This window comes from Cnephaeus nilssonii (genome assembly GCF_951640355.1).
Source record: "Cnephaeus nilssonii genome assembly, chromosome: 5".
In the NCBI taxonomy this organism is placed as follows: Eukaryota; Metazoa; Chordata; class Mammalia; order Chiroptera; family Vespertilionidae; genus Cnephaeus; species Cnephaeus nilssonii.
Window position 1 is genome coordinate 81,566,477 of NC_137076.1, and position 17,410 is coordinate 81,583,886.

The 17,410-nt window shown below is 39.6% G+C and overlaps 1 protein-coding gene across 1 annotated transcript in view; it reads right to left on the bottom strand.

The window, feature by feature from the left end:
• DIAPH1 (diaphanous related formin 1) overlaps positions 1–17,410 on the bottom strand; it is an 88,097-nt gene that overhangs the window by 55,413 nt on the left and 15,274 nt on the right. The window contains exons 2-7 of the mRNA XM_079772013.1: positions 6,670–6,696; positions 4,595–4,744; positions 2,115–2,216; positions 1,634–1,764; positions 1,349–1,435; positions 231–294 (exon numbers count right to left, since the gene is read on the bottom strand). Coding sequence (XP_079628139.1) covers positions 231–294; positions 1,349–1,435; positions 1,634–1,764; positions 2,115–2,216; positions 4,595–4,744; positions 6,670–6,696 — 561 coding nt within the window. The remainder of the gene's footprint in view (positions 1–230; positions 295–1,348; positions 1,436–1,633; positions 1,765–2,114; positions 2,217–4,594; positions 4,745–6,669; positions 6,697–17,410) is intronic.

A 17,410-nucleotide genomic window follows, 5' to 3' on the forward strand; every position in this document is an offset into this window, starting at 1 on the left:
TAACAAAAGAAAACTATAAAAAGAAAAAAAAATGACCTTACTCTCTGAAACACATTACAACTGGGAGAAAAAGGTCCAAAGAAGCATATATATGTGGCAATCAAAAGTCATAATAATAAAAGGGAAAGCTAGAAATATTGAACTTCATATTCCTAAGTCCTTTTTGGAGTTTGCCAATAGAAGAGAAAGAATAGGGGTCATGATGGGGTTGGAATGGGGAAAAATCTCACCTTGTTGTTCATAAAAGCTTTCAAGCAGCGAATGATCTCATGCTTGTTACGGCTATCATAGCTCCTGCATGTAGAAAACATAATCACTGAAGTCCCCTTATTCTATACCCCTCTCCCATTTGACTTTTCAGTCTTGCAAACAAGGGTCTAAGGAACATCCCCAACTAGTATCTGAGTAAATTCTAGCCCATGGCACTTTGCTGTGAAACACTGGCAAAAACAGGTAGCTGAAGAGGGATCCCCACAATCAAAGACCTCTGGTTAATCCTCTCGAAATCCAAGATTTACTATTAAATTAAAATCTTCCCATTAATTCCCTCTAGGCTCCTAAGTACTAAATTCTAACAGGATAATATTCCATCTATTACTACTTGAAGTCTGTATTCAGGAGGTACAGGCCTGTGTCTTGTTTTGGAAAGATTCCAGAAAGTAAAGAAGTTGCTTTGGGTCAGGCTGGCTTCAAGGAAAGCTAAGACAATCCAAGGTATCCCTAGGATTACCCTAACCCTGAAGACTGTCATAAAGCTCGTTCTGAACTGATGAAGTGCACTGTAAGACTTCCAGATTAGATATGACCCAGATCAGATCACAGGGGAGCTCTAGACTAAATCAGACCCTATTTCCAGGTGAGGTACGAATCTAGGCTGAGCGACTCATAATCTTATGTGGTATATATCCTGTGTTATTCACCAGGAACTTTAAGTTCCTCCTCCCTTTCCTGTATCAATAATCATCATTCTTCCTCTAGTCACCCCTACGATAAACCCCATTCTCAGCTAACAGCATATTCCCCTAGTCCAGTGGTCGGCAAACTCATTAGTCAACAGAGCCAAATATCAATAGTACAACGATTGAAATTTCTTTTGAGAGCCAAATATTTTAAACTTAAACTTCTTCTAACGCCACTTCTTCAAAATAGACTCGCCCAGGCCGTGGTATTTTGTGGAAGAGCCACACTCAAGGGGCCAAAGAGCCGCATGTGGCTCGTGAGCCGCAGTTTGCCGACCACGACCCTAGTCCATAACTTTACATTTAACTGCTATTTTCTCCTTTAAAGAAAATAGCCAAGTCCCCTACTATTCTCTACCTAGAAGATGTCAAAACTTGGAAGTCCTTACCCAGCAGTCTCCTCTTTCTCATCATGGAGTCGTTTAAGGATATCCAGCAAGGAGGCCAGGCCCTCAGCACCAAATGTTTGCACCCAGCTGTAAGGAACAGTCATAGACAATGCAATATTAAATCACATCAATAAATTCATCTGTACAAAAGCAAAGTTTATTCTGGCAACTCTTTACTCCCTATCTAGAACATTTTCATACTTCCCTGACTCTATTGATCATCAGTCCCCACCAGTGAACTCTAACCCTGAGCTCTTACTCCTGATACCACCTCAAAAATCTCACCTGACAGGGTTGTTGTTGAGGGAGACACGAAGGGACTCCAGGCAGCTGAGCAGAGACATATCCCGCAAGCCTGACCTCAACTCCTGAATGTACATCATGGGAGACCGAGAGCTCTCCTTTTGGCTCATGCCCTAGACAGGAGCAGAGAGAGAGATTAGTAAACCCTGGACCCAGTCATAAATTGGATTAGTGTTAGTCAATACAGTTTAAATAATATCAAGGCAGATACCCATCATACATACCACCAAACTATGTGAGACTCAGAATTTCCCATTCCATCCCCCATATACACTTCATGAAAATTGAATCAGACAAAAAGTATGTGAGAATGATAACTTAAGTGAAAGTACAAAACAAGTAGGCTTTATAACAGAATGAAACAGAACTGATACAGACATAAAATATTCTAGGAAATTGGCAAAACAAACAAGGTCCAAGATAAGGGCAAAGTGTGTCACGGGGTACCTGCCCCAGAACTCACAGCCTTGGAGGTGTGCAAGTATTGGGACACCATCTCCCTCTTGATAATAATGTCCTTCTCTCTCAAAGGCTGCTGTTTCTCCTCATTCAGGTTCATATCCACCTAGTAAAGGAAAAAGGGAAAAAACAAAATTGCCTTAACTTCCTTACAAGTTTTCAGTGTTTAATATGTTGTATACTTAGTGAAGAGTTGAACACATTAAATGCTTATTGAATAAATAAATTTTCCTGATCCCTAGAGATCTCAGCCATTACAGATGATGAACATTCCTCAGGGACAGATGTGGTTAATATTTTAGTATAAATCCTTGTAGACATTTTTATACATACTAGAGGCCCGATGCACGAAATTTGTGCAAGGGGCTCGGCCCCCACCGCCACTGTGGTGCTGCAGAAGCTGCCTCTGCCTTAGCCCCTGCCCGCCGCAGCGGCCACCTCAGCTCACAGCCCTAGCTTCATCTGAAAGGTTGTCCGGAAGGATGTCTAGTCTAATTAGCATATTACGCTTTTATTATTATAGATACACTTAACATTTTCCTAATAAAAATGACTCAATATTAAATGAAAATTTTATTTGTACTATACTGAATGAAAAGCACACTTTTTTTTTGCACTTAGGATGGACCTTAATAATCTCTTCAGACTGAAGTACTGAGTAACTGACATCATTCAAACAACAGCAAAATCGACACCAGCCAATTCTGCAGCACTCTAGAGCCTAAACACCCATTATCCCCACTTCACACAGTCCACTGGAAACTGTGAAAAAGCCCCTCAGCAGACATAGCCTGCAGTGTGTTATGAGGGAAAGGCTCTACTTGAGCCTATGACATGTATAACCATGTGTTTGAGCCCAGCATCTCAGTGAGCACAAGTTTAACCCTACAAAGTCCAGAATATTATTTGAAATGAGGCAAACACAGGGGAACAATGGATATAATCTATTTTTTCTTGGTGTGTTTGTGTGTGTGTGAAGAGGGATCACTGATCCCAAATAGCAGTATTAATTTGACATTTTCTGACTCAATTCTTGGTGCCTTTTCCCTCATTTTACAGCTAAATTGAACACAGAAGTTGCCAACTAATGGCCTTCACATTGAATTAGACCCAAAAATAAAGTATGTTTTGCTTGGCTAGCCCAACATTTTAACTTTGGGAAACTTCAAATAAAAATATGGATTTCTAGCATCAAGGGATGTAATCACCAAATTTCAGATTGTGGAAGAAACTCTATAAGTCAAACTGTTTCTATAGAAAAACCTACAGATTAAATGAAACTTAAGGGGATATTAGATACAATGGACCTCACATGGAATTGTGATTTGAATTAAAAAAGTATTTTTTTAAATGACCTAATTGGGGAATTCGGGATGTTAGCTATGATATTTTATGCTATTAAAGAATTATTGTGATGGGGTTTTTTTTATTATAAATTTCTAGCTTCTTCTGAAAAATAGAATATCTGCCACTACTGGACCAGTATTCCCAACTGGAATGCTACAAAACCTACAGGAACTAACAAAAATGTCAAAAGTCTTTCTTCATTTTACCACAGTCCTCATTATCATCTTCTATCTAGCCTGTTTAACTTATTTATGCTACTTCCCTGGCCCTAAAGACATCTAAATTTGTAATCCAGCAAGGAGACTGTCTCAATAGATCACACTCATACTCTTAATGTACTTGGATCCCTAAGAGATGAAAAGCTTCAGTGAAAAATAATAATAGTACTGGTTGAGTATTTACTCTATACCAGGTCCTATCTTAAGGATTTTAAGCTCATGCTTTTAATTAAGTGAGGCCTTTACTAGTCTCTATTTGAATCTGAGATCATATATCCAGGCATTATACGAGTCTTATGAAATCTTAAAAGCACGTACTCAAAACTTTCCAAGACTTATCACTAATGTACATTCACTGAGTGTCCTCCCCACTCAGTGTTCCTCACTAAGAACAGCAAAGTAAGCCACTTCCATGTATACGTCATTACTTAACTGACTTCAGTCACAGGCTTTAAAGGTGTTAGTGATTATAGCATCAGAATTCTCTTTCTAGATTCACCATTAAATAGAAGACCTTGGGCAAATGATGCCTTTCCATTCCTCAGTTTCTTCTTTGTACAGAGTTCCCTGTGAATGTTTCAACACTTTATCTACTCTGGCTAACCCAAAGTCTCTATATTACCACATGAATTGATCCACTCCCCTATGTCTTTGTGGCTAAAGTGTTGCTGGGCAGAAAGACATTAACAAGGTGGTCAATGATCAGACATTTCCAAGCCTAACTCATAGATTCAAATCTTATATACTGGTACTTATATATTTAGTCCCTTCATTAATGGGACTGTTATTAAGAAGTTCCCTGTTAAGCCTGGAATTCTTTGTAATTAAGAAATCATTAGAGGGAATGTACACAAAAAAAGGCCCACTATGCCCAAATTCATTATCAAAAAGAAACAACATTTTGGGGTGGGAAACTTACCAGCATCTGTTCAAAAAGTATTAAAACTTGCTCATCTGAAATATCTTGCAATGACTGTGCTGTGGGATCATCCCCGTATGATGAATTTCTATGAGCAGAATTGGGCTTTTCCTTCTCCTTCTTAATTCTCATGCTGGTAAATCTCTCCAGCTGAGAAAGAGAAAAAAGTATTAGCAGCGATCCATTTTCACATACACATTAAATAGCCTCTTCTACACACGATTCCTCTGGTTTGTGGTTAGTGCAAGATTCTTCTGGTATTAAAAAAACAGTCTTCTTCATATCTAATATCTAATTTAGTATACTGACTCTGTACTCTCATCTTTACACAAAAACAAAAGGACTGGAGTATTAAGATTTGGGGACCTCTCTAAAAAGAGAAAACTTTGTTCTTGAGCTCCCCTGCCATTTCTAGTAGCACAGAACTAAAAGCATTTCATGTACTGAGCTATCTCAATAAAATGCCCTTTGTTTCCCTCTAGCTATCTAATAATAAATCTGGCCAAGCCCTCAGAGGATCTTTCCCTTCCAGAGGTAACCATGACCATAGATCAATGGTTCTCAACCTTTCTAATGCCGTGACCCTTTTAATACAGCTCCTCATGTTGTGGTGACCCCCAACCATAAAATTATTTTCGTTGCTACTTCATAACTGTAATTTTGCTACTGTTAATGAATCATAATGTAAATATCTGTGTTTTCCGATGGTCTTAGGCTCTAAAGCAGCGGTTCTCAACCTGTGGGTCGCAACCCACAGGTTGAGAACCGCTAGCAGGGACATTATTAATTATTCATTATTAATGAATCATAATGTAAATATCTGTGTTTTCCGATGGTCTTAGGCTCTAAAGCAGCGGTTCTCAACCTGTGGGTCGCAACCCACAGGTTGAGAACCGCTAGCAGGGTCGCCTAAGACCATCGGAAAACACAGATATTTACATTACGATTCATAACAGTAGCAAAATTACAGTTATGAAGTAGCAACGAAAATAATTTTATGGTTGGGGGTCACCACAACATGAGGAACTGTATTAAAGGGTCGCGGCATTAGAAAGGTTGAGAACCACTGCCATAGATTTTAATAGATGTAAGTCACAGAGAATAAATGAGCCTTAAAACAGGAGTGGGGAATGTTCAGCCTGCAGGCCATATAAAGCCCTTGAAATAATTTGGTCTGGCCCTGCGCCAAGGCATTAGGGGTGAGTTAATTAAATGTCTGACCAAACACAGCAGGCTAATTTTTAAGTTGATAATTGTGTATGGTCCGAGAATGATGTTATAAATATTCATATGGCCCTTAGCAGAAAAAAGGTTCCCCACCCCTGCCTTAAAACCAGAAACCATTCCTTTTTCTTTCTTCTGTACATGCCGTAGCACTTGTTTTATGTAGGCAGCAAAAGTTCAATACATATTCTTCAAAATCCCCTTGCAAAGAATACAATGTACTTCAGGCGTATATATGCCACCTTTCTGCCAACAAAATGCTTATGAACCATTCCTCAAACTTCAAGTAGAGTTGCTCAAATAAAAAAGTCACTGATAAGCTGCAGCTTGTCAGCTCTACCTGTTTAAAAATAATAGTAGCAAGTATCTGCAAGCATTATGGAGCTTCAAGTGATATGAGTGGCATCCAGACTGCAAGTTCGCTTGGAGTTTAAGGAAAGTGAGCCCAGCCAGTGTGGGCCAGTGGTTGAGCATCGGACCCATGAACCAGGAGGTCATGGTCAGAGCACATGTCTGGGTTGTGGGCTCCATCCCTAGTAGGGGGCGTGCAGGAGGCAGCTGATTGATAAATTTCTCTTGTCACTGATGCTTCTATCTCTCCCTCTCCCTTACTCTCTGAAATCAAAATATATATATGAAAGAAAGTAGTAACCTTGGAAGCCAATGAGTGTGCCAGGGAAACGCATGCAATGAGCCAAACACAGAGCAAAGAGTTAGGAAAACACTTTGGGATGCTCTGAGAGCAGAACTTATACCATTTACAAGTTATAGAAAACCAAAGTTATAGTAACTGGTAAATATCGCAATGTAGAAAATGAGCTAGAACATGCGCATGCTGAATATTTCCTTACCTCATCTGCCATGAGTCGCTTCAGAGTCTAGGAAATGGGAAAAAGGAGGGAGAAGAGAGATCAGTGAAATGCCAGGAAACTTCCCAAATACCAGATGAGTTGGGAGAAAAAAGAAGAAAAAATTCCTTGAAAGGATCTAAGTGACTTCCCACAAGCTAAAAGATTTCTGCCCAACTATTCCTTAGCACGTTCTCTTAAGTAAGAGGCAAAAAGAATTTTAAGATCACTAACATATGGTTCATTGAAGAAAAAAGAAAGAGATGGAGACCTGAAAGGACTCTGAATCCAATAAATAATAAGCCTATGAAACATGCACCATTTTATTGATAAACAAGGAAATGCAAACTAAAACTACAATGGGATATCGTTTTGCACTCACCAAGATTGGAAAAAAATGTCATGTCTGTCAGGTCACAGAGCAGCGGAAGTTCTCACACATTGTTGGTAATGTAAATTGCTATGGCCACTTTGGAAAATAGTATGGGCATTATCTAGTAAATTTAATATACTACACCTCAACAAATTGATTTTTATATATCTACTCTGTAGAAACTTGCACATATATAGCAGGATGCACCACACCAACTCCATTCTCCATATTATATACTCAAGAGTAATCTTTCTAAAATGCCAAACTGTCCATGTTATTCCCCACTTAAAACCCTTCAATAGCTCCCCGCTGCCCTCACATCAAAATCCAAATTCCTTAGCAAGGCATATAACATTTCTGGATTCTTTCCCTCGACTCATCTAAACCCTCCACCTCAAACTCTTCTGGGCATCTTGAACCAGCCACAGGTTCCAAACAGATCATGCTGTCTCACCACCGACTTTCCCCAGGCTGCTGCTTCCCTCAGCCTACTGTGCCTTCAAGGCTAACTCCGAGATGCCCTACAGGATGACTCCTCCTCTAACTGGACAGGTACTATTCCTTGTGTTTCCATAGTAATAGGTACTTGTTTGTCACACAGCACTAGTAGAGGATTACAATTGTCTTTTGATTGTCTGCCTCCTCTATCTTTTTCCAAACTCAATTCCTTCAGCGCAGAGCCTGAGACTTAAGTCATTAAATCTTCTATGAACAAATAACATAACCTGGAGCTGCTTGCCTAAAATAACAATCCCTGGAGAAGCCCTCAAATATATTCCTCCTCTTCACTGTATCAGTGAAGAAACTGAAGCTCAGACAGGTGGAGTAAATCATTGAGATCACATGATTAGGGGCAAGCTGGGTAGGAACTCCAGTCTCCAGATTCCAAAGCCCAAATCACTGTATTCCCCAAATTCTTCTGCCTTGTTCCATTTAATGCCCACTAACTCTTGCCTTTAGATACAAAAGTAAACATATTTTCATAAGAAGGAAGATAATAGTTTCCCTTGGTGCATCATTAAAAGCAGATTTAATTCTTTAAAAAAAGTATCCATGTTTTAGTTCTCAGTTTGAGTAAGGAGAGCAAAAAATGATCCATGCAGGATAAAAGCTGCATTTCCTCAACTAGTCCAAGAGAGGGCAGCAACTACCAGCAAAAAGAATCATAGGCTAAACAAAATTCTGTTTCAGAACTCCATAGAACACCTGAACAGCAAGCCCTATTCAATTGTCGAAATGGAACTTTCTGCTAGAGTATATTGAGGGTGTATGGTTTATTTATATAATATTGTGTATTTCCCTTAGAGATCCTATGTAAACTGGTTGCAAACAGTAAGTTTTAAAAAGTTGTGTCAGTTGTTTTGTGGATTCTCTGCGATACAAAACAAGAGGTTCCTAGATTATGAAAAGTAAAAAGAACTGCCCTGGCCGGTGTGCTCAGTTGGTTGGGCATTGAAAGGTTGCTGGTTCAATTCCTGGTCAGGGTACAGGCCTGGGTTTCAGGCTTGATCCCCAGTGTGGGGCATGCAGGAGGTAGCCGGATCAATGTTTCGCTCTCACATTGGTGTTTCTTTCTCTCTCCTTTCCTCTTTCTCTCAAAATCAATTTTAAAAATCTTTTTTTTAAAAAAAGCTTTTTAATAAGAACGCTAATCATTTCAACCTACCTCTAAATGCTTCCACTCTCACCACTGACCTTGTTGACTGTCAATTCTCTTCTGCCCCCAAACCAACCCCTTAACTCTCCTAGCCTGTCTGCACTAATACTTCATCTTCCTGTCCCTCCTATTGAGTTTTCCACTAAAACTTTTAACTCCAAATATAGATACTAAAGGATAATAAGTACTGAATAAAAAATTTTTAATATCAAAAGCTGCTCATGAAAACGGATTAATAGGAACTTCCAGGCAAAAGATGGTACACTGAATCAAAACATTTAATTTTTCCCCTTCTTGAAACTCTTCTAAATCTATAGAAAAGAAATTTTCAGAAAGAAAACAATGCTGGAAGGAAGGAGGCTACAAGGTTGGAAAGAATAAGAAAAGCCTAATTGTAACCAAATTTTGAAGCAGGGGAATAAATGGAAGGACTAGTGGTAAACCCATTACACCTAAGAAAGCCGAGTCCTGCCCTGGCTGAGTGACTCGATTAGTTGAAGCATCATCCCATACACCAAAAGGTTGCAGGCTCAATTCTTGGTCAGGGCACATACCTAGGTTGTGGGTTCAATCCCCAATTGCGGTGCATATGGGAGGCAACTGATCAATGTTTCTCTCTTACATTGATGTTTTTCTCTCTCTTTCCCCTTTCCTCTCTCTCTAAAAATCAATCGATATATCCTCAGGTGAGAATTAAAAACAAAACAAAAAAAACATGAGTCCTAACCAGAAGTAGGAAAAGCCAATAAACAATCCAAAGTATACTTAAGAAACCACAAAAGGCTCACGAATTAGCGGCACCAGATTTCTACAGAAATATGGGGTGGAGGGGGGACAGTAGGTTAAAAATAAGATTGGTTGAGAGCTGTTTAAGAAGCAGATCTGTCGATCTTCCTGCCCCTTACCCCCACAACATGATATTGGGAGACTGTCCTCTGTTACTTCAGCAGAAGTCTGGAAGTTTATTCTTAGAAGAGGTTTAAACAGAGGGTCTCTAGATTGGGGGATGCCAGGCATAGTTGTGGATAGGATCCTATATTAAAAAAAATAATAAGCTAATCTACGCATACTATATACTAAGACACCCAGCACTTTCCCCCTTCTAGTTTCTCAAACTCCCAGCAGCTGGCTCTTACCCTTAAGGCAGAGGGTTGGAAGAGTCTTCTCCAGGGAACTGAAAAATGACCTAAAGTTACTGACATAGTCTAAGTAGGTCACCGTAGAGCTCTGTGGTCCAATATGGTAGCCACCAGCCACATGTCACTACTGAACACTTCTAATGTGGCTAGTGCGACTGAGGAAGGAATTTTTAATTTTTTTAATTTTAACAAAATTTAAATTTAAAAACTAATAAGTTAATGTTAAATTTAAATATATTCAGAACACCCTTAGTATGTGAATCTACTTTTCACTTGTAAATTTTATGAAATCTAAATACACATCAAGTATTTTTTTAAATTGATTTCAGAGAGGAAAGGCAAGGGAGAGAGAGAAATATCAACGATGAGAGAGAATCATCGATAGGCTGCCTCCTGCACTTCTCCTTCTGAGTATCGAGCCTGTAACCCAGGCATGTGCCCTAATCGGGAATCAAACCGTGACCTCCAGATTCATAGGTAAACACTCAACCACTGAGCCACACTGGCCAGGACCATCAAGTATTTTTTATGAAAATTTAGCATCCAAATTGAGATGTGCTATAAGTGTAAAATGAACACTAGAATTCAATAACTTAATATAAGACACAGAATGTAAAATATCTCAATAGTCCTGGCTGGTGTTGCTAAGTGGTTAGAGAGTCAGGTACCATGCACAGAAGAGTGGCTGGTTTGATTCCTGGCCAAGGGCAGGTACCTGGGTTGGAGGTTCAATCCCTGGCCCCGGTCTGGGCACATGCAGGAGGCAACCAATCGATGTGTCTCACATTAATGTTTCTTTATCTCGCTCCCTTCTTCCATCCTTCCTTCCCTTCCTTCCTCCCTCCCACTCACTCTAAAAATCAAGGGGAAAATATCCTAGGGTGAGGAATAACAAAACAAAAAATCTCAATAATTTATATATTTCCTACATAGTGAAGTAATATTTTAGATATACCGAATTAAACAAATGATATTATTAAAATTAATCTCACATGTTTCTTTTCACTTTTTTTATTTTTGCCTTTTCCTGTGGCTACTAGAAAATATATAATTACATATGTGACTCACTTTATATTTCTATTGGTCCAGGTTGTCTTACAGTAAAGCACACAGACAACAAGCCCTAGCCATCCAGACCTTCCAATCAGTTCTTTAGTCCCTCATTTTTAAATATTAGCAGACAAAACTCAGGATTATCAGACATTTGAGGAAAGCTACTAATATAAGAGGGAAAAGAAAAAAAACAACTTATCATATAAATATTATACAAGGAGAAGAAAAAATTTAAAAAAGCATTAATATCCACAATAGAACACAATGCCATTTTAAAAAGAAACATTCACAATGGGGTAAAAAAAAAAAGGAGATATATGTACTACTATATGCAATACTTTAAACAATAAAAAAAATAATAAATTTTTTTTAAAAAAGAAACATTCAGAGAAAAAAGAACCCTTAGAAGATGAAAATATGAGAAAAGAAACTCAAGAGGAAGCTCAATAAAGGATAGGAAGAAAGAATTGAGGAATCTCCTTAAAAAGTAGAGCAAAAAAAATGGAAAAATGAGAAAAAAGATAAGAAAATTAGATCAGTTTGGGAGGTACAATATCCAAATAATAGGAAAAAACAGAGGAGCAAATTATCAAGAAATAATTCAAGAATAGTTCCCAGTACTGAAGGATGAGCATCTAACACAAAGGACAAAAATAGATCACACAAAGGCATATCACCGTGACATTTCAAAACACTTGGAATACAAAGAAAATTTACAAGATTCGACAGAGAGGAAAAGTGATCATATACAAAGGAATCAGGCAAGCTTTGAATTTTTTTTTACAATAAACCAAAAGCTAGATGGCAATGGAACAAGGCCTTTAAAATCTGAAGAAAAATAATTTCCAACCTAGAATTCTATATACCCAACCAAACTATCAATCAAATGTGAGTTCAGAATAGACATTTTTAGATAGTTAAGCTTTTAAAAAATTTATCTCCATGTACCTCAGGAAGCTACTGTAGTATATGATCCACCAAAATGAGGGATCAACCCAAGAAAGTAGAAGACTTGAAATACAGGAAATAGGAGACCTAACACATGAAAGAAGTAAAGGGAATCCCTAGGACAAAGATTCCAGATGACTACTCTGTGCCAAAGAACACAATTAAAATGGTACCGACTGAGCCAGACCCTCAAAGACTGTCATCACCATCAATCACTTTTGTTCTGGCTTTTTAAACTGACAATACCTTCTGAGCCTGATCCAGATTCTTAGATTGTTCAAACCATATGGCCCACTGGTATCCTCAGAAGGGACCCTTTTAAAACACTCAGAAAATCTAAAGTCAGACTGTGACTCCAAGACAGTATTCAGTTTATCTTCTCCTGGGCACCTCCATCTAATAGTGCCAATATTGTCATTTACATAAAAAGTCTAGATTTTTTGCTTATTTACTCAATTTTTATAATAATCTTTCATTTCTATGCAAACAAATATTGATAGAAGGGGTAGGGCAACATTTATTCCCAGGAATTTTTTATTCAACAGAATTAATGAATAAATAAATTTCTAAAAATCATTAGCTGGTACAAAAAAAGAGCTTAACAAAATCGAGTTTAATAAAATGAGCTTCATCTTCTCCAAAAGATTCTCAGTATTACCAAATCATATTTTATCAAATTATTCAAAGGTATACTGCATCAAAAGTAACAGCATCAAAAATAAATATACTTGGCTGGGTCTGCTCTGCAATAAGACCATCAATCAACATAAAAATAAAAAGCTGTACCCTTAACTTGACTTCCAGAGTAATTCAAGGCTCTGATTCAGTCACCACATCCTAATGTAATATGTGGCAAGATAAATCTTTTGCTTACCAATCTTCAGGAAATAAGAAACCTCCTAGATACTTTACAGTTTGGTTTCTTTAAGAAAATAAAAATTAAAACATCAAAAGGTCCTAAGGTATGCCCTGTGAGGCCAAACTAATTAAAGTAAATGACTTAATGAGTTTTAAACACATTCTGATCAATTATCATATTAAATGCAAATGAACTATAAAACTTCCTTTCCATAAATGGATTTATTGCAGTGGTGTATCTATTAATACTTCAACTTTTAAAAAGTTGGTTCAGTGGATAGAGAGTCGGCCTTAGGGGGCCTGCAGGAGGTAGCCAATCAATGATTTTCTCTCATCATTAATGTTTCTATTTCTCTCTCCCTCTCCCTCTCTGAAATCAATAAAAATATATTTAAAAAGTGGGCCAATGAGACTAAAATTAGTCTTTTGAACAGAGGTTCCCTATGTTTGCCAAGTAACAGAATTAGACCTATTATAAACTCAAGGATATAAGAAAATTCATCCAAGGGACTGATTCATCTCTACCCAATTCCCTGAATCTTTAACTTTTCCCTCCAGTCAGAAAAAGGGCACAGAATTATCAGACATTTAAGGATGATCTCTTGGCACAGGATATTTATGTAACCAAACAAAGGTAATTAGGTAGTATCCTTAGCAGCAAAGAGGTTAGAAAGGATCTAATAAGAGAATATAATTAAACATTATTCTGAACAGAGTTCACATTACATAGCAAAAAGTGTTTCTAACTCCTACCACAAGAACAGTTAATCATGGACAACAATCCCACAAGCCATGTGACTAGCACATGGGTAACAGAAACCTACAACTATAAGCCTATATCTCAGCAGTTTCTAAGATTATGTTCAGGCTAACTTATACAGGATTTTGAGCTCCTGGCTAAGTGACTACCAAGAGAACACCCTGAATGAATGCCACCTGGCCTCTACTCTGATGATTCTGGGAGTCCACAGATCCCTGTGCCTTATAATACCTACTAGAGACCCGGTGCACGAAATTCATGCACTTGGGGAAGCAGCGGTGGTCCCTCAGCCCAGCCTGCGCCTTCTCGCAGTCTGGGAGCCCTCTGGGGATGTCCGACTGATGGCTTAGGCCCGATCCCCACGGAGAGCGGGCCTAAGCCGTCAGTCAGACATCCTTAGCGCTGCCATGGAGGTGGGAGAGGCTCCTGCCACCGCCGCTGTGCTCACCAGCCGTGAGCCCAGCTTCTGGCTGAGCAGCGCTCCCCCTGTGGGAGCACACTGACCACCAGGGGGCAGCTCCTGTGTTGACCGTCTTCCCCCTGGTGGTCAGTGCACGTCATAGCGACCGGTCGTTCCGCCGTTGGGCCGAAACCGGCTCTCTGACATCCCCCAAAGGGTCCTGGATTGTGAGAGGGCGCAGGCCAGGCCGAGGGACCCCACCGATGCACGATTGGGGCTGGGGAGGGACACCGGAGATTGGCCAGCTGGGGAGGGACCGCGGGAGGGCTCCCAGGCATGTCCGGCCTGTCTCACTCAGTCCCAATCAGCTGGACCCCAGCAGCAAGCTAACCTACTGGTTGGAGCATTTGCCCCCTGGTGGTTAGTGCACATCTAGCCACTGGTTGACCAGTCAACTGAATGGCCCCAGTTAGTCAGTGTACGTCATAGCGAGCGGTTGAGCGGCCTTAGCATATCACTAGCATATTATGCTTTGATTGGTTGAACAGCCAACTGGACGACCGAACACTTAGCATATTAGGCTTTTATTATATAGGATAATCACAATGCAATTCAGTAACTGCCTCAGAATACTCAATTCCTACCTCTTGCTCTTCTGACACCCACCCTTGCTCCATGGGCTAACTCAGTGTAAGGGAAATGTTTAGTGTGGTAGGTAGAATTCTAAGATGTCTCCCAAGATTCCTAGCCTGATGTATTCACCCTGTATAATTATCAGGACTGAAAATATGATAGGATATCACTCTTATGAGTAGTTACTTGGCACAAATGACTTTTAAGAAAGAAAAAATTATCCATGTGGCCTGACCCAATCATATGCACCCTTTAAATTTGGGGGGAGAAGTTAGAGACACAAGGAGTTAGCAGTGTTCCACTCACTTCTGGCTTGAGTATGAATGGGGCCAAATGTCAAAGATTGCAGGCAGCTTCTAAGAACTCAGAGCCAGCAAAGAAACAGGGACCTCAGCCCTATAACTTCTAGGAATTTCATCCTGCCAACAACCTGAATGAGCCTAGAAGCAAATTTCCCCCCAGCACCTGTAGATGAGAACTGGGTCAGCTGACACCTTGATTTCAGCACTGTGATACTGCAAACCCAGCCACGCTGTTCATGATGGACTTCTGACCAATGGAACTGTAAACTAATAAATGGATTTTGTTTTAAGGTGTTGATTTTGTCACATAACAGGAGGAAACTAATACATTAAGCCAACTGACAAAATCTAGAATTTATCTAGAACTCTGACTAACAGAAAAAGACCATGAGTCCTGTTTGGGTATGTGTGTTTTTTCCTGGCATCCTACAAAACTACAGATATGATTTTGAGCTAGTCACTTTAATTATTCATTTATTAAAAAACAAAACCATACACACCTCTTGAGATCATAAAATGGAATGGTGATATCTCATTCTGTGAAGGCAACTGTGCTGTTATTACTACAGAAAGACTTGTAAAATACACACCTGATGACTTAACTAGTTGACATTGCACTTCAAAAATATGGCAGGAAAAAAGCTATTCCTCATCTATAAATTATACACTTAACCATAGTCAATCATTTGGCAAAAAGAACTAAAGCACTTACTCAAGGCAGGCTCTAAGTATTTTATATCAGACTACAGGCCCAGTGCATGATTAAATCATGCACGTGTAGGGTCTCCTAGGCCTAACCTGACATCCAGGCCATATCCACTGCCCTGCAAAGCCTAGCACGCTCTGCGACACTGCTGGCAGCCTGCTCCCCGCTTTTGATGGCAGGGGGTCCGCTGGTGCCGGAGCAGACACACAGCTCCCCGCTTTTGATCGTGGGGGAACTGGGTGTCTGTCCGCTGGTGCCGGAGTGGACACACAGCTCCCCGCTTTGGATTGCGGGGGAGCTGGGTGTCTGTCCGCTGGTGCCGGAGCAGACACCCAGCTCCCCGCTTTTGATGGTTGGTGGCGGAACGTGGGCTCGCTGCCCCAGAGGCCCCTTCTGTGCCACAGCACAGCCATGGCACAGACGCTGAGCTCGTGCTGGCAGCGCAAACTCAGCGTCCCACTGGCCCAATCGGCCACCCTGGCCACCCCGAGTCCCGCCCCCCCACGCCTCCTGGCCAATAGTGGGCATAGCGAAGGTACTATCAATTTGCATATTACTCTATTATTAGGTAGGATGCTTCTTCAGACCATTTATTGTAACTGTTTCTGTGGACCATATTGTAAGTTGTTCAGGGGCAAAAACCCTGTCTTGTTTATTTGATATGCCCAACATTTAATAAGTATTTTTAAAATTAGCATCACTGTAGGTTTAGGAGCATCATCTTAAGCACAGTATATATTCATTCACTCATTACTTCATTCAAATTGAGCAAACTGAGGAAAAGTGTCAAGTCAAGGTTTATGACAGTACAGTATGATTGTCATAGACAGCTCAGGAAACTATCAGACCAAACCTTCAAAAGTAATGTCTTTCCCTATGAATGAGAGCAGGGGATCCTGATTGGTGTTTCAGCCCACATGACATATTTGTTAGCTGTCCTTGGGGAAAATAGTCAATCGGGACACACGTCACATAGAGAGTCTTCCACCTCCTTTGAAAAGCAATAAATCCTCAGTAAAGATACAGGTTCCATATGGTTAAAATGGAAAGTGTCACTGCAGCCAATGACAATTTTCCTTCAAATCCTAATCTACCTACCCAAGAAACACCAGGTAAGGTATCTGTCATTCAGAATCATACAGAACAGAGAGCAGGGTCTGGCTCTGATTCATTTATTTATTCTATCACAGGACTGACATTCAGTCCCTTAGGGTAGTGAGGCAATGGAAGGTCATAACATGGACTTGAATTCAATTTCCAATGATTCCTATTCCAGCTTTGCCATAAAGCAATGCCACATTTCTACTAAAGTACAGTAAAGGCAGGGTAAGCTTTTCTTTTTATCTACCACAGTTTTAGTCTTCCTATCTTTAGGACTATGCTGCCTCATAGGACTAGTGTGATTAGGACTAGAGAATTAATAATAAAATGGATATAAAGCACTTTGTGTTGCAAAGTGCTTTATAAAAGGCAAATAATACATGAGGATGAAACCAATGAAACTTGCTAGTCTCCCTTCAATTCTCATACCTTATACTAGTACAGAAGTCAATTAGAACTACAGAGAAGTAGTGGATACCTTCAAATGTACAGACATTCCCTTCCATTTTAAAGGAATGGCCCAAGAATGACATAGAATGAGTCAATATCTCATCTACCATTCACAGAGAAACAAAATAAATTCTGACATCACTACTTATTGGTGCCATCATCCTAAATAGGCGTTGTGTAGAACTGAAGCAGTCACTTTAAAAAAGAAAATGAGTGTCGGAGGAAAGAAAGCCTAAGAGGGAAGCACAAAATGACAGGAAATATAAAGCTAATTTATATTAAGCTTTTTAAAAATATTGTCATATAAAGCTAATTTAACATTATAAAGTTAAGTGTGTTTAAGGGAAAGAAAACTGACGATTAT